This window comes from Bombina bombina, chromosome 1 (assembly GCF_027579735.1).
Source record: "Bombina bombina isolate aBomBom1 chromosome 1, aBomBom1.pri, whole genome shotgun sequence".
NCBI classification, from domain to species: Eukaryota; Metazoa; Chordata; class Amphibia; order Anura; family Bombinatoridae; genus Bombina; species Bombina bombina.
The window spans coordinates 340,473,405-340,498,536 of record NC_069499.1 but is presented as its reverse complement, the minus strand read 5'-3'; the positions used below and the strand labels follow the sequence as shown (position 1 = coordinate 340,498,536).

The window sequence follows — 25,132 nt, the reverse complement described above, 5'->3', positions numbered from 1 at the left end:
GAGTGTGTTTTAGTGAGTCGGTCTGTGTGTGTGTGGGAGTGTGTGTGTTTGTATACATGTGAGACTGTGTGAGTGTGTTTGAGTGAGTCTCTGTGTGTTTTAGTTAGTCTGTGTTTGTGTCTGTGTATGTGAGTCTGTGTGCGTTTGAGTTAGTCTGTGAGTGAGTGTGTCTGTCTGTATGTTTGTTTGAGCTAGTCTGTGTGAGCGTGTTTGAGTTAGTCTGTGTGAGTCTGAGTGTGTTACAGTGTGTGAGTCTGTGTGTCTTTGTATGTGTGTTTGAGTGAGTCAGTAAATGTGTTTGTGTGAGCGTGTTTGAGTGAGTCGGTCTGTGTGTGTGTGTATAAAATATAATATCGTCTCTTTCATGTAAATGGCAAGAGTCCATGAGCTAGTGACGTATGGGATATACATTCCTACCAAGAGGGGGCAAAGTTTCCCAAACCGCAAAATGCCTATAAATACACCATCCACCACACACATACTTTAGTTTTACAAACCTTGCCTCCTATTGAGGTGGTGAAGTAAGTTTGTGCTTGATTTTTATGATTCTTCTATAATAAGCACTTCTAAGCATTTTGAAGCCCAATTCCTCTCAGAGTACAGTATTTTTCAGTGGGATGTGAAGAGTGTATTGCCTGAGGATTTTTATGGTTTCACTCATGGGAAACCTTTTCAAGGGCTCTCTGTTATTGGTCGTAGGGATTCATCTCCTACCTCCCTTTTCAGATCGACAATATACTCTTATACCATTACTTCTACTGATAGTTTTCAGTACTGGTTTGTCTGTCTGTGATATGTGGATGGGTTTCTTCGGTAAGTATGTATCATTATTTAAGAGACTCTCAGCTATGTTTGGCGCTTTATGTTTTAATATAAAGCTTTAAATATATGTATTTACTTAGGCCTAGATTTAGAGTTTGGCGGTAGCCGTCAAAACCAGCGTTAGAGGCTCCTAACGCTGGATTTTACCGCCCGCTGGTATTTGGAGTCAGTCAGGAAAGGGTCTAACGCTCACTTTGCAGCCGCAACTTTTCCATTCCGCAGATCCCCCTACGCCATTTGCGTATCCTATCTTTTCAATGGGATCTTCCTAACGCTGGTATTTAGAGTCGTGGCTGAAGTGAGCGTTAGAAATCTAACGACAAAACTCCAGCCGCAGAAAAAAGTTAGTAGTTAAGAGCTTTCTGGGCTAACGCCGGTTTATAAAGCTCTTAACTACTGTGCTCTAAAGTACACTAACACCAATAAACTACCTATGTACCCCTAAACTGAAGCCCCCCCCAAATCTATTAAAAAATGTTAACCCCTAATCTGCTGCTCCGTACACCGCCGCCACCTACGTTATCCCTATGTACCCCTAATCTGCTACCGCCGACACCTACATAATATTTATTAACCCCTAATCTGCCCCCCCAACGTCGCCACCACCTACCTACACTTATTAACCCCTAATCTGCCGACCGGACCGCACCGCTACTATAATAAATGTATTAACCCCTAATCCGCCTCACTCCCGCCCCAATAACCCTATAATAAATAGTATTAACCCCTAATCTGCCCTCCCTAACATCGCCGACACCTAACTTCAAGCATTAACCCCTAATCTGCCGACCGGACCACACCGCTACTATAATAAATGTATTAACCCCTAAAGCTAAGTCTAACCCTAACACTAACACCCCCCTAAGTTAAATATAATTTAAATCTAACGAAATAAATTAACTCTTATTAAATAAATGAATCCTATTTAAAGCTAAATACTTACCTGTAAAATAAACCCTAATATAGCTACAATATAAATTATAATTATATTGTAGCTATTTTAGGATTAATATTTATTTTACAGGCAACTTTGTATTTATTTTAACCAGGTACAATAGCTATTAAATAGTTAATAACTATTTAATAGCTACCTAGTTAAAATAATTACAAAATTACCTGTAAAATAAATCCTAACCTAAGTTACAATTAAACCTAACACTACACTATCAATAAATTAATTAAATAAAATACCTACAATTATCTACAATTAAACCTAACACTACACTATCAATAAATTAATTAAATACAATACCTACAAATAAATACAATTACATAAACTAACTAAAGTACAAAAAATAAAAAAGAACTAAGTTACAAAAAATAAAAAAATATTTACAAACATTAGAAACATATTACAACAATTTTAAACTAATTACACCTACTCTAAGCCCCCTAATAAAATAACAAAGACCCCCAAAATAAAAAAATGCCCTACCCTATTCTAAAATTAAAATAGAAAAGCTCTTTTACCTTACCAGCCCTTAAAAGCGCCCTTTGAGGGGCAAGCCCCAAAGAATTCAGCTCTTTTGCCTGTAAAAAAAACATACAATACCCCCCCCAACATTACAACCCACCACCCACATACCCCTAATCTAACCCAAACCCCCCTTAAATAAACCTAACAATAAGCCCCTGAAGATCTCCCTACCTTGTCTTCACCTCGCAGGGTTCACCGATCCGTCCACCGAAGTCTTGATCCAAGCCTCCGAAGTCTTGATCCAAGCCCAAGTGGGGGCTGAAGAGTGACGTCCATCCTCCGGCTGAAGTCTTGATCCAAGCGGGCAGAAGAGGACATCCGGACCGGCAAACATCTTCATCCAAGCCGCATCTTCTATGTTCTTCAATCCGATGACGACCGGCTGATCTTCAAGACCTCCAGCGCGGATCCATCCATCTTCACCGACGACTTCCCGACGAATGACGGTTCCTTTAAGGGACGTCATCCAAGATGGCGTCCCTCGAATTCCGATTGGCTGATAGGATTCTATCAGCCAATCGGAATTAAGGTAGGAAAATTCTGATTGGCTTATGGAATCAGCCAATCAGATTCAAGTTAAATCCGACTTGCTGATCCGATCAGCCAATCAGATTGAGCTCGCATTCTATTGGCTGATCGGAACAGCCAATAGAATGTGATCTCAATCTGATTGGCTGATTGGATCAGCCAATCGGATTGAACTTGAATCTGATTGGCTGATTCCATCAGCAAATCAGAATTTTCCTACCTTAATTCCGATTGGCTGATAGAATCCTATCAGCCAATCGGAATTCTAGGGACGCCATCTTGGATGATGTCCCTTAAAGGAACCGTCATTCGTCGGGAAGTCGTCGGTGAAGATGGATGGATCCGCGCTGGAGGTCTTGAAGATCAGCCGGTCGTCATCGGATTGAAGAACATAGAAGATGCGGCTTGGATGAAGATGTTTGCCGGTCCGGATGTCCTCTTCTGCCCGCTTGGATCAAGACTTCAGCCAGAGGATGGACGTCACTCTTCAGCCCCCGCTTGGGCTTGGATCAAGACTTCGGAGGCTTGGATCAAGACTTCGGTGGACGGATCGGTGAACCCGGCGAGGTGAAGACAAGGTAGGGAGATCTTCAGGGGCTTAGTGTTAGGTTTATTTAAGGGGGGTTTGGGTTAGATTAGGGGTATGTGGGTGGTGGGTTGTAATGTTGGGGGGGGGTATTGTATGTTTTTTTTACAGGCAAAAGAGCTGAATTCTTTGGGGCATGCCCCGCAAAGGGCCCTTTTAAGGGCTGGTAAGGTAAAAGAGCTTTTCTATTTTAATTTTAGAATAGGGTAGGGCATTTTTTTATTTTGGGGGTCTTTGTTATTTTATTAGGGGGCTTAGAGTAGGTGTAATTAGTTTAAAATTGTTGTAATATTTTTCTAATGTTTGTAAATATTTTTTTATTTTTGTAACTTAGTTCTTTTTTATTTTTTGTACTTTAGTTAGTTTATTTAATTGTAGGTATTTTATTTAATTAATTTATTGATAGTGTAGTGTTAGGTTTAATTGTAGATAATTGTAGGTATTTTAGTTAATTAATTTATTGATAGTGTAGTGTTAGGTTTAATTGTAACTTAGGTTAGGATTTATTTTACAGGTAATTTTGTACTTATTTTAACTAGGTAGCTATTAAATAGTTATTAACTATTTAATAGATATTGTACCTGGTTAAAATAATTACAAAGTTACCTGTAAAATAAATATTAATCCTAAAATAGCTACAATATAATTATAATTTATATTGTAGCTATATTAGGGTTAATTTTACAGGTAAGTATTTAGCTTTAAATAGGATTAATTTATTTAATAAGAGTTAATTTATTTTGTTAGATTTAAATTATATTTAATTTAGGGGGGTGTTAGTGTTAGACTTAGCTTTAGGGGTTAATACATTTATTATAGTAGCGGTGTGATCCGGTCGGCAGATTAGGGGTTAATTATTGTAGGTAGGTGGAGGCGACATTGGGGGTGGCAGATTAGGGGTTAATAAATATAATATAGGGGTCGGCGGTGTTAGGGGCAGCAGATTAGGGGTACATAGGGATAACGTAGGTTGCGGCGGTGTACGGAGCGGCAGATTAGGGGTTAATAATAATATGCAGGTGTCAGCGATAGCGGGGGCGGCAGATTAGGGGTTAATAAATATAATATAGGGGTCGGCGTTGTTAGGGGCAGCAGATTAGGGGTACATAGGTATAATGTAGGTTGCGGCGGTGTACGGAGCGGCAGATTAGGGGTTAATAATAATATGCAGGGGTCAGCGATAGCGGGGGCGGCAGATTAGGGGTTAATAAGTGTAAGGTTAGGGGTGTTTAGACTCGGGGTTCATGTTAGGGTGTTAGGTGCAGACTTAGGAAGTGTTTCCCCATAGGAAACAATGGGGCTGCGTTAGGAGCTGAACGCTGCTTTTTTGCAGGTGTTAGGTTTTTTTTCAGCTCAAACTGCCCCATTGTTTTCTATGGGGGAATCGTGCACGAGCACGTTTTTGAAGCTGGCCGCGTCCCAAAGCAACGCTGGTATTTAGAGTTGCAGTGGCGGTAAATATGCTCTACGCTCCCTTTTTTGGAGCCTAACGCAGCCATTCTGTGAACTCTAAATACCAGCGGTATTTAAAAGGTGCGGGGGGAAAAAAGCATGCGTAGCTAACGCACCCCTTTGGGGTTATATTTGCCATGAGTCAGGTCTATGTATATTTCCCTTTGCAGTCTAACAGTTTCAGTATGAGAATCATGTTTTAGGAAGTTATTTTCTTACTTGTGGTTTTTTTTTGGTTTTTTTTCAATTTGACTTGTTTTTCCTTAAATTTTGCGGGCAAATCTAGGCTTGCGATGGCGCAAAATGCTATTATTTATTGCGTACTTTTTGGCGCAAAATATTTTTGCTGCAAATTTGCGTCTATAGTGTCGCAAGTTTTGTCATTTCCTGCGTCTTTATTGACGTTAGGTTGTTTGACGCAAAGTCACGCTTGTTATAATGCGAGTTGCGTTATTTCCGGATGTTGATTGGTGCCCAAAGTTTTTTCACTATGTGTCATGCCTCATACTTGGCGCCATTTATGTTTTTGATTATATTACCCCACTTCCTTTATGCTCCCTGCTCTCTTTATATTCTAGAGGGATATGCTGCTTGCTTTTCTGCTTATTTAGCATAAGCATTTTTTCCCATTCTTGAAACTGCTATATGAGTGTATCTGTTGTAAGATAGCTGAGATTATATCTCCAGCTATACTATGTAACAGTTGTCATGATAAGCTTTTGCATGCTGATAATGTTTCTATTAGTACTAGTACAGCGTCTGTTGTTCCCTCAACATCTAATGTACATGATATCCATGTTGATATGAAAACATATATTGCTGATGCAATACAGAAGGCTATGTCGGCTATTCCACCTTCTAATAAACGTAAAAGGTCTTTTAAAATTTCTCATAAAGCTGATGAAATTTGTGATGACTGACAACATACTGATATATCCTCCTCTGAAGAGGATCTCTCTGGTTCAGAAGATCCTACTACAGACATTGAAGTTGATAAATCGTCTTATATTTTTAAGATTGAATATATTCGGTCTTTGTTGAAAGAAGTATTAGTTACTTTGGGTATTGAGGAGTCGGATGCTCTTGATAACAAATCCAGTAAGCGTTCTGTTTTTAAACCTCCTGTGATTACTCCTGAGGTTTTTCCTGTTCCAGATGCCGTTTCTGTTGTGATTGCTAAAGAATGGTCTAAGCCCGGTGCTTCTTTTAATCCTTCATCTAAGGCTAAGTTATATCCTTTACCAGTGGCTAATTTGGAATTTTGTGAAAAAGTCCCTAAGGTTGATGGGGTTATTTCTACTCTTGCCAAGCATACTACTATTCCTGTGGAAGATAGTACTTCTTTTAAGGATCTTTTAGATAGGAAGATTGAATCCTATCTAAGGAAAGCTCATTTACATTCTAGCTATATTCTCCGGCCGGCCATTTCTATGGCTGATGTTGCGGCTGCATCAACTTTTTGGTTGTATAGTCTAGCAAATCTGGAAACAGACTCTGATTTTTCTAGCATTGTTTGTTTGCATCAAATTGCTAATTATTTTATCTGTGATGCTATTTTTGATATCATCAAGATTGATGTTAAATCTATGTCTTTAGCTATTCTAGCTAGAAAAGCTTTATGGCTTAAATCATGGAATGCTGATATGGTATCTAAATCTAGATTACTATCGCTCTCTTTCCAGGGTAATAGTTTATTTGGTTCTCAGTTGGATTCTATTATTTCCACTATCACTGGGTCGAAGGGAGTTTTCTTTCCCCAAGATAAGATAGCTGTTTTTATTTTATCCCTCCCTTTTTAGTGACTCTTCTATGGACTTCAACATCTTGGGTATTTTATCCTATACGTCACTAGCTCATGGACTCTTGCCATTTACATGAAAGAAAACATAATTTATGTAAGAACTTACTTGATAAATTCATTTCTTTCATAATGGCAAGAGTCCACGAGGCCCACTCTGTTTTTGGTGGTTATATATTTTTGTATAAAAGCACAATATATTTTCCAGTTCCTCTTTTTTCTATGCTTTTTTAATCCTTTTTACAACTCACTACTTGGCTATACGTTAAACTAAAGTATGTGTGTGGTGGGAGGTGTATTTATAGGCATTTTGAGGTTTGGGAAACTTTGCCCCCTCCTGGTAGGAATGTATATCCCATATGTCACTAGCTCATTATGAAAGATATTAATTTATCAGGTTAGTTCTTACATAAATTATGTTTTTTTCACTATTATTTTTATTAGTATTATCTTTATTTGTAGCACCAACAGATTCTGCAGCTATTTAAATACAGGTATATGTTAAAGGGTCACAATGAAACGTGCATTAGTTCATTTCAATTTAAAAAATAAGCATCTTTACACTATATTCACATTAGCAAAAATACTAGTAGAAAAATATATTACTGTTTCAGAGCATATGCATGTATGCTGCTCATGTCCCCTGGACTCTCATTCAAACATAGCGCCTGTGATGGTCTGTATCATTTTATTGATGATTCAGTGTGTGCCATACAAGCTATTGGTTGCACTGTATTTGAATGCTGTTGCACAAGTCATAAGTAGCATATTTACGTATTCTGCTGAACCTGCAGTAACTTTTCCTAGCAGCAGTTTTTGCTACTGCAGCATATTGCTAAAGTTGTTCTTTTGGATTGAAATGCACTCATGTATTTAAATGTAGACTATTAAATCCCTTTAAATGCTTTAAAAAATGCTTTGCAAATAATCAACAGCGTGAAGCTTTTTTCTTGTAATTATTATTGTAATTATCTGGAGTCTGTTTGTAAAATATGCTGTTAGAGTTACAGGGTAAAATTCTGACTCTGCAGATGTTGGATCAGAACATGAGTTTAATTAGATTTGTACTTTTTTAAAAGCTATAGCTGGCAGGAGACTTCTGCTACCTCTATTGGGTTCATATTTGTGCTTCTCAGGCATATCATAGCCAGTGCCTCACCAGCCTCTGACCTCACCGCACGTCACTGGTTTGTATACCTGTGAGTTTGTGTAAGTTTGTATACCTGTGAGTCTGTGTGTGTTTGTATACATGTGAGCCTGCGTTTGTTTGCATACATGTGAGTCTGCATGTGTTTGTATACGTGTGAGCCTGTGTGTGTTTGCATACGTGTGAGACTGTGTGTGTGTTTGTATAAATGTGAATCTGTGTGTGTTTGTATACGTGAGCATGTGTGTGTTTGTATACATGTGAGCCTGTGTGTGTTTGTATATGTGAGACTGTGTATGTTTGTATATGTGTGAGCCTGTTTGTGTTTGTATACATGTGAGCCTGCATGTGTTTGTATACGTGTGAGCCTGCATGTGTTTGTATACATGTGAGTCTGTGTGTGTTTGTATAAATGTGAATCTGTGTGTGTTTTTATACGTGTGAGCCTGCGTGTGTCTGCATACTTGTGAGACTGTGTGTGTGTTTGTATAAATGTGAATCTGTGTTTGTATACGTGAGCCTGTGTGTGTTTGTATAAGTGAGCCTGTGTGTGTTTGTATACATGTGAGCCTGCATGTGTTTATATACGTGTGAGCCTGCGTATGTTTGTATACATGTGAGTCTGTGTGTTTGTATACATGTGTTTGTATACGTGTGAGCCTGCGTGTGTTTGTATACATGTGAGTCTGTGTGTGTTTGTATAAATGTGAATCTGTGTGTGTTTTTATACGTGTGAGATTGTGTATGTTTGTATATGTGTTAGACTGTGTGTGTTTGTATATGTGTGAGCCTGTGTGTGTGTGTGTGTGTGTGATTTTCTTCTAAAGCAATTGTTAATCTCATTAAATAATATATCATCTGACGACAAAAAATAAACAAGTACAAATTGTAGATTTACTCCCTGTGCAGTGTTTTCCCTAAAATATAATTGCTCTGGTCTGATGCATATCGAGCAACCTCATATGCATCGCACAATGACAGTTAAAAGCACTTTAACAGTATTCTAAAAAAACAAGCTGAACAGATGCCAATACGGTTCTCATGAGCAGGGTATAGTTATCTGAAACATCAATTACAGATTAAAACCTTCAAGATCAGATTCTGGTTAGCAAACAAAAAGAACCAGTAACTGCTTTATCATATTAATCATTTTCCTGTTAAAACCTGACTTAATGCTGTTGACTGTGCTGTAATAAAAAAAATTTATCAAGATTTTCTTCACATTTCAATTTTCACATTGAGTTACTTTTCATATAGAATAGCCATCTGTTTAGAAATCATAAACTTAGTGTTGTAGTCCCTTGTGAATATAACATTATTGTTTCCTGGCTCACATTACACCATTACCTCTATCCTCCATATTTGCAACCCAGGGGTGGTTTTATTCAACGATTTTGAAACTTTTTCACTGAGTTCTGGCATTTTGTAGAATTATGATGAAAATCTTGGAACCTAGAACATTAAGAAAAATAATTTGTGAGTGGAGCACATCATTGCTAGTGTTTAAATCTTAAACAATATGACAATGATAGATAGCACAATAAGTGCATGGGGTCAGGTCAATTTAATTTGTAAGACTAAACAACCAGTTAATTTTATTCAAACTGAATACCAAACTGTAATAGGCACATGCTGCCTCTGACCTGCTAATTATCTGAAGTCCATCAATGGGTCAAGGGAATGGACATAGATTGTAATCTCTTAAAAGCTCTCCACCTATATCATTATGTATTTAAAGTGAATGTAAATTTTGATGTTTAAGTGCCCGGTTTTTAAAACTTTGATTAAAAACAGGGGCACTTTAATTCATCAAAATTTACATTTCACTCCTGTTGTGACAAAAAACTTACCTTTTAAACTTCACAGCAGCTGCTGCTTCCTCCGGTCTCACAAGCCATTTCTGATGTCAGAAATGATTGATAGGTCATCCTCCAATCACAGATTCCCCCCCGGGGGATTCAGTGTCTGATTCACTGCTGTGATTGGAGGAAGCCAGATACCTAATTTTAGACCCAGGAAGAGGCTTTGAAACAGGTGGAGGAAGCTGGAGCTGCTGTGAAGATTAAAAAATAAGTTTATTTTCACAACAGGAGTGAAATGAAAATATTGATGAATTAAAGTGCCCCTGTTTTTAATCAAAGTTTTAAAAACCGGGCACTTTAGCATCAAAATTTACATTCACTTTAATGTTAAAAAGGTCAAATGCATTTCTCATCTTTGATAATATAAAGTAGAAAAGTTATACAATGTACTTATAATTGTGTTTTCCATCGCCCCCTTAGAAGATGGGGCGCATCCTTCAGGATCCAGAACTTTGTCTCCGCAATATTGTACCCAGTGATTGTTTGATATGTGCTAGCCCTAATTAATAGCTGTCCCTAACTGGTGTGTCACAGGACTGATCTGGGAGAGCAAAACAATGCACATTTTGAAACCAAAATTATGTTTTAAATGTTTAGAAAACATTCATTTTTTAATAATATGGTGAAAATGTCCTTGTAAGGAGCGCAGAGACCCAGATTAGTTGACATGTAAATTAGTTTGCTAGCTAGCCACGACCAGGCAGGCTCCTTCCACTAGTTTCACTAATTATTCAGAGGCTGTATCTGTGTGAAAATATTCCAATTCTGTATATTAGTAGCATTCCATCACAGTCTTCTCCTCTCAACCAGATTTCTTTTTAACAGTAAAATGACCTAGATTTTTAATTATGGAAACTTAACATGGGAACTCATGTTTATGTAAATTACAGGAGGAAGACATTTTTCAGCAGAGAGATTGTGTTAATTTAAAATATGTAAATTCAGCCAGTGTACTGTATAAGTGTTAGTACTGACATCAAGATTAGTATTTTCTTTATTTGAATTATTAATACCCACATAATAAAAACTACAACATGTAAAAGGCTCAGTAAAGACCCACAGCTTTTATTTTTGGCTTAAACTTCAACTCATACTTGGGGGTTAATTTATCTGTTTTAATAATTTTAAAATAATATTTAAAAGTGTCAGAGATTAATAGTTATCAGAAACACCAGGAGTTGAACATTTGTTTTGAAATCCATAAATTTTACTTAAAGGGATAGTCTAGTCAAAATTAAACCTTCATGATTCAGATAGAGCATGCAATTTTAAGCAACTTTCTAATTTACACCTATTATCAATTTGTCTTCGTTCTTTTGGTATCGTTATTTAAAAAAGCAAGAATGTAAGTATAGGAGACGGCACATTTTTGGTTCAGCACCTAGGTAGTGCTTTCTGATTGGTGTCTAAATGTAGCCACCAATCAGCAAGCGCTACCCAGATTCTGAACCAAAAATTGATACCAAATTAGAAAGTTGCTTTGAATTGCATGATCTATCTGAATCATGAAACTTTAATGTTGACTAGACTATCCCTTTAAGTAAAATTAATGATTGTCAAAACAAATGTTCAGCTCCTGGTGTGTCTAATAACTTTTAATCTCTGACACTTTTAAATATTCTTTTAAAATTATTAAAATAGGTAAATGAACCCACCAAGTATGAGTTAACATTTAAGTCATAAGTTCATTATTTTCAAACTTAATAAAACTAATATGGGACCCAATTCTCTAAAGCTGTCTACTCAGGAAAAAAAGATCCATACAGGATTCTTTAGAGTTAAATTTTACCTTGATAAGGTAAAGGATAAGGTAAGGAAAAAAAGTAGTTTTTTAAGTACAAAGTAAAAATCATAATTAAATTACAAATACAATTTTTTATTTATAGTTTGTGTTAGAAAACATATGAAAATCTGCTGCAAATAATTTAATTTACACCATAAAGTCAAAATACATCGTTAAAATTGTACCAAAATGTACAAATTCATTGCATACTTTATTTTTTCGATTGTAAAATAAGGGGCCCAATCCGATATGCAGCGTTGCCTGCAAAAGCCGGCGACGCCAAATATTGCACTGGTTTGGTATCCTATATACGGCGTAACATAGAAGTTATGCTTGTATATTTCTGCCTACGGCCGTAGTTTTTTGGCCCATAGATAGGTATACCAAACCCGCGCAGTTTGGTATCCAATATACAGCGTAAGGACTTACGTGGCGAAAATGGAGAAATCTTACTCCATTTTCACCTTGCCACAAATTGCAGGCGTAGTAAGCCTTACGCTGATTATTGGAGCCCCGTAGCTCCCTAAACTGGCTGCAAAATAAAACCTAACACCTAGCGCATGCGCAATGTCTATCTTGCAAAATAAAACCTAACACCTAACGCATGCTCAATGTCTATCTACCTGTCAACCGCAATCCCTAATAAAGTGTTTAACCCCTAAACCGCCGCTCCCGGACCCCGCCGCCACCTACATTAAATGTCTAACCCCCTAATGTGATCCCCCTACACAGCTGCCACCTACATTAAAATTATTACCCCCTAATGTAATCCCCCTACACCGCCGCCATCTGTATTAAAATTATTACCCCCTAATGTGAGCCCCCTACCCCGCCGCCACCTATTTTAACTACAATACCCCCTAATCTAATCCCCCTACCCCTCCGCCACCTATTTTAAAATGATTAACCCCTAATCTAATCCTCCTACACCGCCGCCACCTATAATAAATGTATTACCCACTAAAATACTAAAATGTCCCTACCCTAAACTAAATTACAAATAGCCCTGTAACCAGCTCTATTACCAGCCCTTAAAAGGGCCTTTTGCGGGGCATTGCCCCAAAGTAACCAGCTCTATTACCAGCCCTTAAAAGGGCCTTTTGTGGGGCATTGCCCCAAAGTAACCAGCTCTATTACCAGCCCTTAAAAGGGCCTTTTGCGGGGCATTGTCACAAAGTAATCAGCTCTTTTACCTATAATCTGACCCCCCTACACCGCCGCCACCTATATTAAATATATTAACCCCTAATCTAATCCCCCTACACCGCCGCCACCTATATTAAATATATTAACCCCTAATCTAATCCCCTACACCGGCGCCACCTATATTAAATATATTAACCCCTAATCTGACCCCCCTACACCGCCGCCACCTATATTAACTATATTAACCCCTAATCTGACCCCCTACACCGCTGTCACCTATATTAACTATATTAACCCTAATTATATTAGGGTTAATATAGTTAATATAGTTAATATAGTTATTATATTATATATATTAATTATATTAACCCTATCTAACCCTAACACCCCTAAATTAATTATTATTGCAATAAATCTAAATAATATTAATCTTATTAACTAAAATATTCCTATTTAAAACTAAATACTTACCTATAAAATAAACCTTAAGATAGCTACAATATAATTAATAATTACATTGTAACTATTTTAGGGTTTATATTTATTTTACAGGTAACTTGGTATTTATTTTAACTAGGTACAATAGCTATTAAATAGTTAATAACTATTTAATAGCTACCTAGTTAAAATAATTACCAATTTACCTGTAAAATAAATCCTAACCTAAGTTACAAATACACCTACACTATCAATAAATTAATTAAACTACAATTATCTAAACTAAAATATAATTAAATACACTAAACTAAATTACAAAAAAAAACAAACACTAAATTACAAAAAAATAAAAAAAGATTACAAGAATGTTAAGCTAATTACACCTAATCTAAGCCCCCTAATAAAATAACAAAGCCCCCCAAAATAAAAAAATATCCCTAGAATAGCCAATAGAATTACAGTAGCTCTTATTCTATTGGCTAATCAAATCAGCCAATAGAATTAAAGTAGCTTTCATCTGATTGGCTGATTTGAATTTGAAGGCTCAAATCAGCCAATAGGAATTCAAGGGACGACATTTTTAATCGCGTACCTTGAATTCCGATTCAGTGTACGGCAGCGATCGTATGAAGAGGATCCTCCACGCTCCATGGCTCCAGTCTTCAGTTCCAGCGTCGCCGATCTTCAGTTCCTGCATCGCCGGTCTTCAGTTCCAGGGAGGACGGTCTTCAGCTCCGCGGTCATCGATCTTCAACTCCTCCGCTCCGCGCTGGCTGGTTCCTGGAAGAAGAAGAGGTCGCCACCTGGAAGAAGACTTCTCCGCCTGGAACAGGACCTTCTCCACCGGTCTTCAGGACAGGTAAGGAGCACTTGGGGGATAGACTTAGTTTTTTTTTAAGGGGGGATAGGGTGGGTTTTAGAGCAGGGGTGTGTGGGTGGTGGGTTGTAATGGGGGGGTGTTCTTTTTTTTCACAGGTAAAAAAGCTGATTACTTTGGGGCAAAACAAAAGGTCCTTTTAAGGGCTGGTAATAGAGCTGATTACATTTTGTAATTTAGTTTAGGGTAGGGACATTTTTTTATTTTGGGGGGCTTTGTTATTTTATTAGGGGGATTTGCAATAATAATTAAGTTAGGGTTAGATAGGGTTAATATAGTTAATATATATAATAAAATAACTATATTAACCCTAATATAATTAGGGTTAATATAGTTAATATAGGTGGCGGCGGTGTAGGGTGGTCAGATTAGGGGTTAATATATTTAATATAGGTGACGGCGGTGTAGGGGAATTAGATTAGGGGTTAATATATTTAATATAGGTGTAGGGGGATTAGATTAGGGGTTAATATATTTAATATAGCTGGCGGCGGTGTAGGGGGGTCAGATTACAGGTAAAAGAGCTGATTACTTTGTGACAATGCCCCGAAAAAGGCCCTTTTAAGGGCTGGTAATAGAGCTGGTTACTTTGGGGCAATGCCACGCAAAAGGCCCTTTTCAGGGCTATTTGTAATTTAGTTTAGGGTAGGGACATTTTAGTATTTTAGTGGGTAATACATTTATTATAGGTGGCGGCGGTGTAGGGGGATTAGATTAGGGGTTAATCATTTTAAAATAGGTGGCAGCGGGGTAGGGGGATTAGATTAGGGGTTAATCATTTTAAAATAGGTGGCGGCGGGGTAGGGGGATTAGATTAGGGGTTAATTATTTTAAAATAGGTGGCGGCGGGGTAGGGGGCTCACATTAGGGGGTAATAATTTTAATATAGGTGGCGGCGGTGTAGGGGGATTAGATTAGGGGTTAATAATTTTAATATAGGTGGCGGCGGGGTAGGGGGCTCACATTAGGGGGTAATATAGTTAAAATAGGTGGTGGCGGTGTAGGGGGATCATATTAGGGGGTAATATAGTTAATGTAGCTGGCGGCGGGGTCCGGGAGCGGTGGTTTAGGGGTTAATACATTTATTGTTAGGAGTGAGAGGGGGGATTGCGGATAGAGGGGTATACGTGTCGGGCTATGTTTGGGAGGCGTGTTAGACAGTCACGGGTGATTTTATAATTTAGTAAGTTTTTGTAGGCGGCAGTTTCTAAAGTGCCGTAAGTCACTGGCGACTCCAGAAATTTGTACTTACGCAGATTTCTGGACATCGCTAGTTTGTCAGACTTACGGCACTTTAGCATCTGACGGCGCCGTATATGTGATAGCTCGAGTTGCGAGCTGAAACTACGGGCGGCGCAGGTTTCCATGCTTGCGCCGAAACCTGTGCCGTATATCGGATCGCGCCCAAGTTTAGCAGCCTTGGCAAGTGGTCTCAACAGGGGCGTTACATGGGTGTGTCTGAAGTTTTTAGCTCAGGTCTCATTGTTTTCTATAAGAATGTTAAAGCTGTAAGTTTCACTGGCAAGTTTAAAAAATAACCAATGCACAAATTGATCAGTTAGAAAAGGATATTTATGCAAACTAGAAGCAAAAGTAAGCTGGAAACAGACCATTTTAATTTTTTAATTTTTTTTTAATTTTTCCTTGTCAGATTCACTCTCCCTTGGAAGATTCTGTATTTCAGAGGGATTAATTAATTTCTAAGGAATGGTAGCTCCCCACACTCTGGGATTTTAAGGGACATGAAACCCAAAATGTTTATTTCATTATTTAGATAGAACATGCGATTTTAAACAACTTTCTAATTTACATCTATTATTAATTTTCTTTGTTCTTTTTGTATCTTTTGTTGAAAAGCAGGGACATATGCTTAGGAGTCGGCACATTTCTGGAGCACTATATGGAAGCAGTTTTGCAAGAATGTTATCCATTTCCAAGAGCACTATATAACAGCACTATTCCATGCCATGCAGTGCTCTAGATGCCTAGCTAAGTATATCATCAATATAGAATATCATGAAGAAAATTTGATAACAGAAGTAATTTGTAAACTTTTAAAATGGTTTGCTCTGTCTGAATCACAAAATATTTTTTGGGGGGTTTCATATCCCATTAAGGTTTGTGGAGTTATAATGTATAAATTCAGTATTAGAGTTGTTAGGATTCAGACAGCAATGAGTTAAGTGTTATTGAACATTCACATGCATATATTTATGGAACAGCTGCCCAAGCCAATCAAAACGATAGTGAGATGCGTAGTCTATAGGAAACAGCAAAACTAAAGTTAACTTTATATTACGTCATACTATAGTACAATTCAGTTCCAAGAAACAGCAGCACCTTGCTTGAAATAATATTTATTGCAGAGACAAGTAAAAAGTTTGCAACGTTTCGGGGGACAACCCCTTAATCATGCTATTGCATTTTCCTTTTATTATGCATTTGATTATTAAACAATTTTGCTGTATTTAATGGCCCTTGTGCCTATAATGAGCCAGCAGTATATTTCTCTATGTGCTGTTATTATGAAATGTTAAAGGGACATTATTCACTCGATTTTTCTTTGCATAAATGTTTTGTAGATGATCTATTTATATAGCCCATAGAGGTTTTTTGTTTTTTTAAAATGTATAGTTTGCATATTTTTAAATAACATTGCTCTGATTTTCAGACTCCTAACCAAGCCCCAAAGTTTTAGGAGAATACTGATGTATACCTACTCCAGCTTGCTTCTGTTTGTGTATAGAGTCTTTTCATATGCAGAGGAAGGGGGAGGGGGGTCTGTTATTTCCCACTTAAAGTGGGTGTTCTAGCTACCTTTTTAACAGAGCTAAATTGGGGGCTTCTAACTAAGTTTTTAAACCGTTTTATTCAGGATTTTTCTATAAGTATTTGTGCTTATTATTCTTTATAATAGTGTCTATTACCTGCAATTATATGAAAATTGATCTATACTGTCCCTTTAAACTACTAAAGGACTTAGGCATCCAGAAACCTCAGAAGATACCGTACCTCATATTTATGTATGTATATAACACACTCCAGGCGGTAAATATTTATTTAGGTATGTGTTTATTATTACACAGAACATGTATAATGCAGATAGAATAGTTATTTTTGTGAGTGGCTTATATATATATATATATAGAAGATCCAGGTTTGAGCAGCATTAACTAATTGGCTACTGGTGGATGTTTAGAGGGAAACTAAACTTATAGTAATGCAGATTTTTAAGGTTTTTTATTTTATCAGATGTGAAAAAACAGAGAAATTCTGTATCGTAACAAAAAATTCAGAACTTGAACTCTGCAATTCTCCAATACAAAGATAAAACCTGTCTAAACTACATATCAGTTGGGTAAGATGGTGTAGTCATTTTACACAACAAATATTGTGCAAATAATCAAATTACTTTTATTACATTGATAAAAAACTATTTACAATTATATTCAGGGATAATAAAAAAGCAGCTAAAAAAGTAGCAAGACTTATTGAAAATAATATTGAAAGAGTTTTACAAGCCGATGGTTAAATATTTAAACCAAAAAACCTAAGTTTTTTTTTAGTGCAACCTATACTTTTAATGGAAAGCGTAGGGAGCACTATTAGTGCCCTCATTGCATTTGTTTTACAAGTGGTGAGTAAAGTATTACTCTCAAATGCAATGTAAATACTGCAGTATAATTAAGCACGTTTTAGACCTGAAGAAAACCCTTATTATTTCTAGTATAGCATAGAACTACATATAGAACTACTACCATCAACTTACTGTAGATGTCGCTCAAGCAGGAACCCACTGGTGTGCTAAGCAGAGTATTTGCTGACATGAATGTCCTGCTAGGCCACATATAAGTCTACCATGTGAGGGATTTAGTGTATCCGTTCTAACCTACATAAAGATGTTATAGCCCCCTAGACTGTTGCTCGAGCAATAAATAGAACTTTGGACTTGTAATATCTGAGCACAAAATTAGAATCCCTATAGCTGTGATTGAGCAATGTTAATGCACAGTATTGCTTACATTTTTTCACTCCTCTTGTAATCTAGCCCTGTATTTGTCAACTGATGTAATGCTGAATTATATTTTCAAGGAGGTAATAACACACACACACACTTATACACACACACAAATTAAATCTGAAATATCCTAGTTGTGGTTGTTTGTTGATAATATATAGGGCTATCTGCAATATTTACCTATTAATGAAACAAAAAAGTGCAAAAAGAAGATGTTCTGATGCAATTAGTAGACATGTCCTGAGCACTGACAGGTAAAGCTGTGCTAAACTTTGATTGGCCGATCTTCTGCTGGGCTGAGGCATTTTACAGGCGGCATAAGTAAAGAGAGGGCTGGGTGCTGAAGTCTGTTTGTGAATCAGGTTACTTAGATGGTCATGTAGGTTTTGTTGCCAGAAAAACTGCAGGGAGTTTAATGCTTAACAACTTTATGAGTTTTTCCTTCACCAGCACAGGAGTATAAATATTTTGAACCATCTAGAAGATGCATGTTGTTTTTTTTTTTATCAAGTTATGTTAGGTTTAACAAACCATAGGTATAATCTACCAGTCTCTTTTTTCCAAGTTAGAGCTCCTTTCTCTCTTGGGTTTATCTTGTCATTACATTATTACATAGCACCTACTCTATCCCATTTATATATTAAAATTTAGGGACATAGTCCCTCTTTGACTCAGTGGGAAACAGAAGGTTAATAAAAACATATATACATACATATAACTAGTGCCGTTGGCCCCTTTCTCTTATAATCTACCAGTTATATATAAAATGAAGGATCAGGGAGCAGAACCTGGGTGGTCTTGGGATGGGGTCAAGTTGTCTTTAGAGGATTCAGGACACTTTTGGATGGGGTCTGTCTAGGGTAGTCTGAATTGTTTAGAAATATGTATTTACTTGTCTTTAGTGACTGTAATACTGCTTTAAACAAAAATTATATTGAAGCTATTAATGGAACTATATTAGAAACATATTGCTCAGCACATGGTACTGCTACAACAACTGGATCAAAGACTTATTTTAAACTGCTTTAGCACTCTAAAATGCCTGGCATTTAAAAACGTATTGTTGTCTTCTATGAAAAGAAATGTTATTTTTGCTACAATCATTAAATAAGTTACAGGGTGTTGCTAGAACAGTGCAAGATTCCACAAAATTATTTCGCAACAGGCAAACATTAATGTCTAACAAATTCTAATTCTTTTAAGTATTCCCAAGATATTGTTCTTATGTAAGTTATTAGTTTTATAGTTTTTAATCCGACATACTGGTAGCAGTTTTATACCATGAAACCTCATATAGAAAAAAAGCAGTTGTACAGCCTACAGCACCACAGTTATACAACCTACAATACTACAGTTGTACAGCCTATAGTTGTACAGCATACAGTACTACAGTTGTACAGCCTACAGTACTACAGTTGTACAGCCTACAGTTGTACAGCCTACAGTACTACAGTTGTACAGCCTACAATGCTACAGTTGTACAGCCTACAGTTGTACAGCCTACAGTACTACAGTTGTACAGCCTACAGTACTACAGTTGTACAGCCTACAATACTACAGTTTTACAGCCTACAGTTGTACAGCCTACAGTACTACAGTTGTACAGCCTACAATACTACAGTTTTACAGCCTACAGTTGTACAGCCTACAGTACTACAGTTGTACAGCCTACAATACTACAGTTTTACAGCCTACAGTTGTACAGCCTACAGTACTACAGTTGTACAGCCTACAGTACTACAGTTGTACAGCCTACAGTTGTACAGACTACAGTACTACAGTTGTACAGCCTACAATACTACAGTTGTACAGCCTACAGTTGTACAGCCTACAGTACTACAGTTGTACAGCCTACAGTTGTACAGACTACAGTACTACAGTTGTACAGCCTACAATACTACAGTTGTACAGCCTACAGTTGTACAGCCTACAGTACTACAGTTGTACAGCCTAGAGTACTACAGTTGTACAGCCTACAGTTGTACAGACTACAGTACTACAGTTGTACAGCCTACAATACTACAGTTGTACAGCCTACAGTTGTACAGCCTACAGCACCACAGTTGTACAACCTACAATACTACAGTTGTACAGCCTACAGTACTACAGTTGTACAGCCTACAGTACTACAGTTGTACAGCCTACAGTTGTACAGCCTACAGTACTACAGTTGTACAGCCTACAATACTACAGTTTTACAGCCTACAGTTTTACAGCCTACAGTACTACAGTTGTGCAGCCTACAGTACTACAGTTGTACAGCCTACAGTACTACAGTTGTACAGCCTACAGTACTACAGTTGTACAGCCTACAGTACTACAGTTGTACAGCACTACAGTTGTACAGCTTACAGCACTACAGTTGTACAGCCTACAGCACCACAGTTGTACAACCTACAGTACTACAGTTGTACAGCCTACAATACTACAGTTGTACAGCCTTCAGTACTACAGTTGTACAGCCTACAATACTACAGTTGTACAGCCTACAGTTGTACAGCCTACAGTACTACAGTTGTACAGCCTACAGTACTACAGTTGTACAGCCTACAGTACTACAGTTGTACAGCCTACAGTACTACAGTTGTACAGCCTACAATACTACAGTTGTACAGTCTACAGTACTACAGTTGTACAGCCTACAGTACTACAGTTGTACAGCACTACAGTTGTACAGCTTACAGCACTACAGTTGTACAGCTTACAGCACTACAGTTGTACAGCCTACAATACTACAGTTGTACAGCCTACAGTTGTACAGCCTACAGTACTACAGTTGTACAGCCTACAGTACTACAGTTGTACAGCCTACAGTACTACAGTTGTACAGCCTACAATACTACAGTTGTACAGTCTACAGTACTACAGTTGTACAGCCTACAGTACTACAGTTGTACAGCACTACAGTTGTACAGCTTACAGCACTACAGTTGTACAGCCTACAGTACTACAGTTGTACAGCCTACAATACTACAGTTGTACAGTCTACAGTACTACAGTTGTACAGCCTACAGTACTACAGTTGTACAGCACTACAGTTGTACAGCTTACAGCACTACAGTTGTACAGCCTACAGCACTACAGTTGTACAGCCTACAGCACTACAGTTGTGCAGCCTACAGTTACACCCAAGACTCCTTTTTAACCAGTGATTACTGACTCCCCATAGACTAAATATGTATGTGGAAATAAAAAATAGAATACCGGTCCAACATAATATTATGAGCACTCCAGACTATGCCCATTGTAGCCTACACTTAGTAATGCACCTAGTGTGGTGAGATCCACACAAAAGTGTGGGTTTTTTAACTAGGATGAAGTGAACCTGTCCCCACAAAAAAATGTATTATTTTTAATAATCATTATGCTATCCATATTTTTGTTACACTATATCATTCTTGTGCTATATCTCCTTGTATTACTGCTACAGAATTTTGGGGAGCTATAGAAATGAATGATAACAATAATAATGATATCTGCATTGTTAAAACATCTGTGCAAATTAGCTTAATGTTTTATACAGAGACAATGGTTCATTTTTCAAAAGTCAATTAGTTTAGGGGAAATGTCTAAAACAGTTTGTACATCCTAAATAATAATAAAAATCCTGAACTCGTGGGTGATGGGGGGGGGATAGAGGGGGGGGGGAAATGCCTCTTCCTTAATATTTAAAGGGACATAATAATCATAAATTACTTGAAGGTGATGCAGCATAACTGTAAAAAGCTGACAGGAAAATATCACCTGAACATCTCTATATAAAAAAGGAAGATATTTTACTTCAAAATTTCCTCAGCTCACCAGAGTAAGTGTTCTGTAAAAAGTTATCTTTCAGTTACTGCCCAGCTGCAAGTAACAAAAAAAATAAAAGGAAGAAATGAACAGCAGCCAATCAGCATCAGCAGTGCTGAGTTCATGAACTGTGATCTCATGTGATTCCATAGAAAACTTCCTTAAACTGAAAATGGAAATAACATGAGTGTGCATGAGGCACGCTCCCTTGCAAGTCCCGGGACAGGCATACTGATTTGCAGCTTTAAGTCCTTTACAGTGGAGTGTGAATACTCTTTTTTTTTTTTTTACATAGAGATGTTCAGGTGATATTTTTAGTCAGCTTTTTACAGCTATGCTGCACCACTTTCAAGTGTTTCAACATTTGGGTATCATGGCCCAATGGATCATAATTATTCAAAGGTATAAAAGACATAGGTGACCCAAGCTGTGTCAACCCTATACAATTTACAATATCTATTAAGCACAATGAAACATTGCAAATCTATGTGCAGGCCCCAGTATGTTTTAAATGAGAAAAGATAACTTATAAACAAAGACTACGGAACAACAAAACAAGAAGAGTCATCATGTATGTGTCTTGCACTGTTAAGTGCTGAGGTAGAGCCGTGATAGACTGAGAGAATTTCACTCTGTCACTGAGGTATAATTGGGGATGAGATGATAACTAATGTCTCTCCCAGTTACTATGTGATTGGGATTATAGGATAATGGGGTAAGTAGGGGGTGTCCAGCACTATGCCTCGCTATTTGAATATTTGCCAAACAGCATCACCATCTGGGCCTCTAATATAACATTCACCTTTGGAGATGGGCTCTGGTATAAATGTTAAAACTGTGCTAACAACTCTTTCAAATAAAAACAAATCTGTTGGAACAAGGAGAGTTTATTTCTCTATATGAAATCAAACTCTTCAAGGTCCAGAAGTTGAGGCATTGAGCCTTCTTTTGTGCCTATGTCTAAGGAGAACATGCTTAAAGGGACACTGTACCCAAAATTTTTCTTTCGTGATTCAGACTGAGCATGAAATTTTAAGCAACTTTCTAATTTACTCCTATTAGCAAATTTTCTTCATTCTCTTGGTATCTTTATTTGAAATGCAAGAATGTAAGTTTAGATGCCGGCCCACTTTTGGTGAACAACCTGGGTTGTCCTTGCTGATTGGTGGATAACTTCATCCACCAATAAAAAAGTGCTGTCCAGAGTACTGAAACCAAAAAAAAAGCTTAGATGCCTTCTTTTTCAAATAATGATAGCAAGAGAACGAAGAAAAATTGATAATAGGAGTAAATTAGAAAGTTGCTTAAAATTGCATGCTCTTTCTGAATTTTAAAAGAAAAAATTTGGGTTCAGTGTCCCTTTAAGAATCTGATTTTTGCTTGGGAGGTTTATAAAAAGCACTACCAACGTTTCAGAAGAAATAAAAAAAATGGCGAGATAACCTGCATTTGTATATGACCCCAAGAAACTCTGTTCTGGTGTTAAGGTAGTTTTATTTATTTTAGTTCCCCTACTAGAAACATTTTTGTGGACAACAATACCTGAACATTCTTCTTTAAATGCCTCTAAACAAATCTCCATAAACTATTGCACTTTTGCAAATGTCCTAAATGAACGTTCTAAAGTAAATCAGGAAAACACAAATAAGCAAAAGAAATACAGAGGGATATCTATCAGAGTCTATGTTCTGCATTTTAGGATGACCCCGCATGCTGTCATTTTGAAATAAACACACTGCCCTGATTTCAATAAGATGTTTCACACTGCTATGAAGGCAACATATTATCTAGTATGCAAAATGGTAACATGCATGCAGCTACTCCATGAGGAATACATGCAGCAGAAGGGTGGCAGGAGTATCTCATATAATAAACTAAACACAATAAGTATCTTTAATTATTTAAAGGTGTGAATAAACATTAAAGAAAACATTGTCATCACATGACTGCACTATAGAGCACAATCATATCAGTGACAGATTTTGCAAATGCTGCCTTATGAGATAAAATATCTGTTGCTTTATGTGACTAATTGAATTCAGTAGAAAAAAATATTTATCACATGTTAAATAAATAAATAAATAAATAACACCCTCTTATGGTAATAGCAAAATATATATTTTTACTGTATCACTACTATGACTATTTTATGAATACTGCATAGCTACCTTTTATTATTCCTATGCTAATTCTGTAGCAGCAACAAACATCATTTAGTAAGTGGCTTTAAATCTCAATCCTTGCCAAGAAAACTATCAAGCTGGTATTTAGACTCAAATAAAAGCTTTTTCTTTTATTATATGGATCTAAACTAAAGTACTAAATACTCTCTGACTTGAAAAGTAGACTCAGAGGAATTGGTGTGAGAGAGATTGTGTTCACTGGAGGAAAAAAAACTAGCAGGTAAAAAATTCAATTGTGCTAGCAAAACTAATATTGTATACTCGGAAGGCTTAGTGAATACCTGTGATCTACAGAATATAATACAAATATACCTGCACACATAAATGACAAAGAGGAGATCTTACCTGCGTCTGGTGTGGCCGGCAGACAGGAGAGGAGAGCAATCCTCCACACCTGTACAGAGTCTCTCCTGACAGGGAGCAATGACCTTTGTCCAAGCTTTGCTCCGCTCAGCTTTGATCTGTGTTTTCCATAAAAGGAAATATACCTCAGCTGTATAGGGAAGGTAAGCACATACCTCCCACTGAGTATTCCCTGCTAATTAGCCAAACTATATTAATTACTGTCTATTTGTTTCAAACCATAGCTTTAGTTCAAGTTGTTTGTTGTACATTATGTCTCTTTCTACAAATGCAGAGTGAGAATTCAACTGCCATGCTTTATAAATTGGGCATTACTGTCATTATCTATACAGGGCGTGACTGTCTAATATTAAACAGTGCCCTTTTAGATTCTTTATGTATTTTAAGCTATTTTTATGTGCTTTACTGCACAGCTCAAACTGAAATGTAAATCTCATGAGAAAACATCCATGAAGAGAAACTAAATGTTGTGCTGTTTCCTGTACTTTTCTGTGATGAGTGAAAAAGTGACAGATTTGGACAGAACCAGTGGCACAACCATATTCTAGCCTTGCATATATAAAAATCTGAGACTCACATATGGAAAATAACAGTGTCCCTAGAGTCCATAGTGACAGTTAGGCCTGATCTAAACAATATAAGAAAAAAAATACTGACAATGTTCCATCCTCACTGGACTTTAGTGATCTTCTTGGCACTTACCAGTACCTTGTAAAAAGGAAGTAAGGTACCAAAGCAATCTCTCCATTGGGAAGGTTCTGCTACCTACACGTCAAAGCTCATTTATGGATACAGTTAGACAAATTAAAGACTTTTCTTCTGGGGGGATTAATTGACCCCTCAATTCATATGTCTTCAGG

At 37.2% G+C, this 25,132-nt stretch overlaps 1 protein-coding gene across 1 annotated transcript in view; it reads right to left on the bottom strand.

Annotated features, from left to right (window-relative positions):
• Positions 1 to 24,381, bottom strand: part of VIL1 (villin 1) — a 162,388-nt gene extending 138,007 nt beyond the window's left edge. The window contains exons 1-2 of the mRNA XM_053689807.1: positions 24,255 to 24,381; positions 9,158 to 9,262 (exon numbers count right to left, since the gene is read on the bottom strand). Coding sequence (XP_053545782.1) covers positions 9,158 to 9,232 — 75 coding nt within the window. The 5' untranslated portion in view covers positions 9,233 to 9,262; positions 24,255 to 24,381. The remainder of the gene's footprint in view (positions 1 to 9,157; positions 9,263 to 24,254) is intronic.
• Between the last annotated feature and the right edge of the window lie 751 nt (positions 24,382 to 25,132).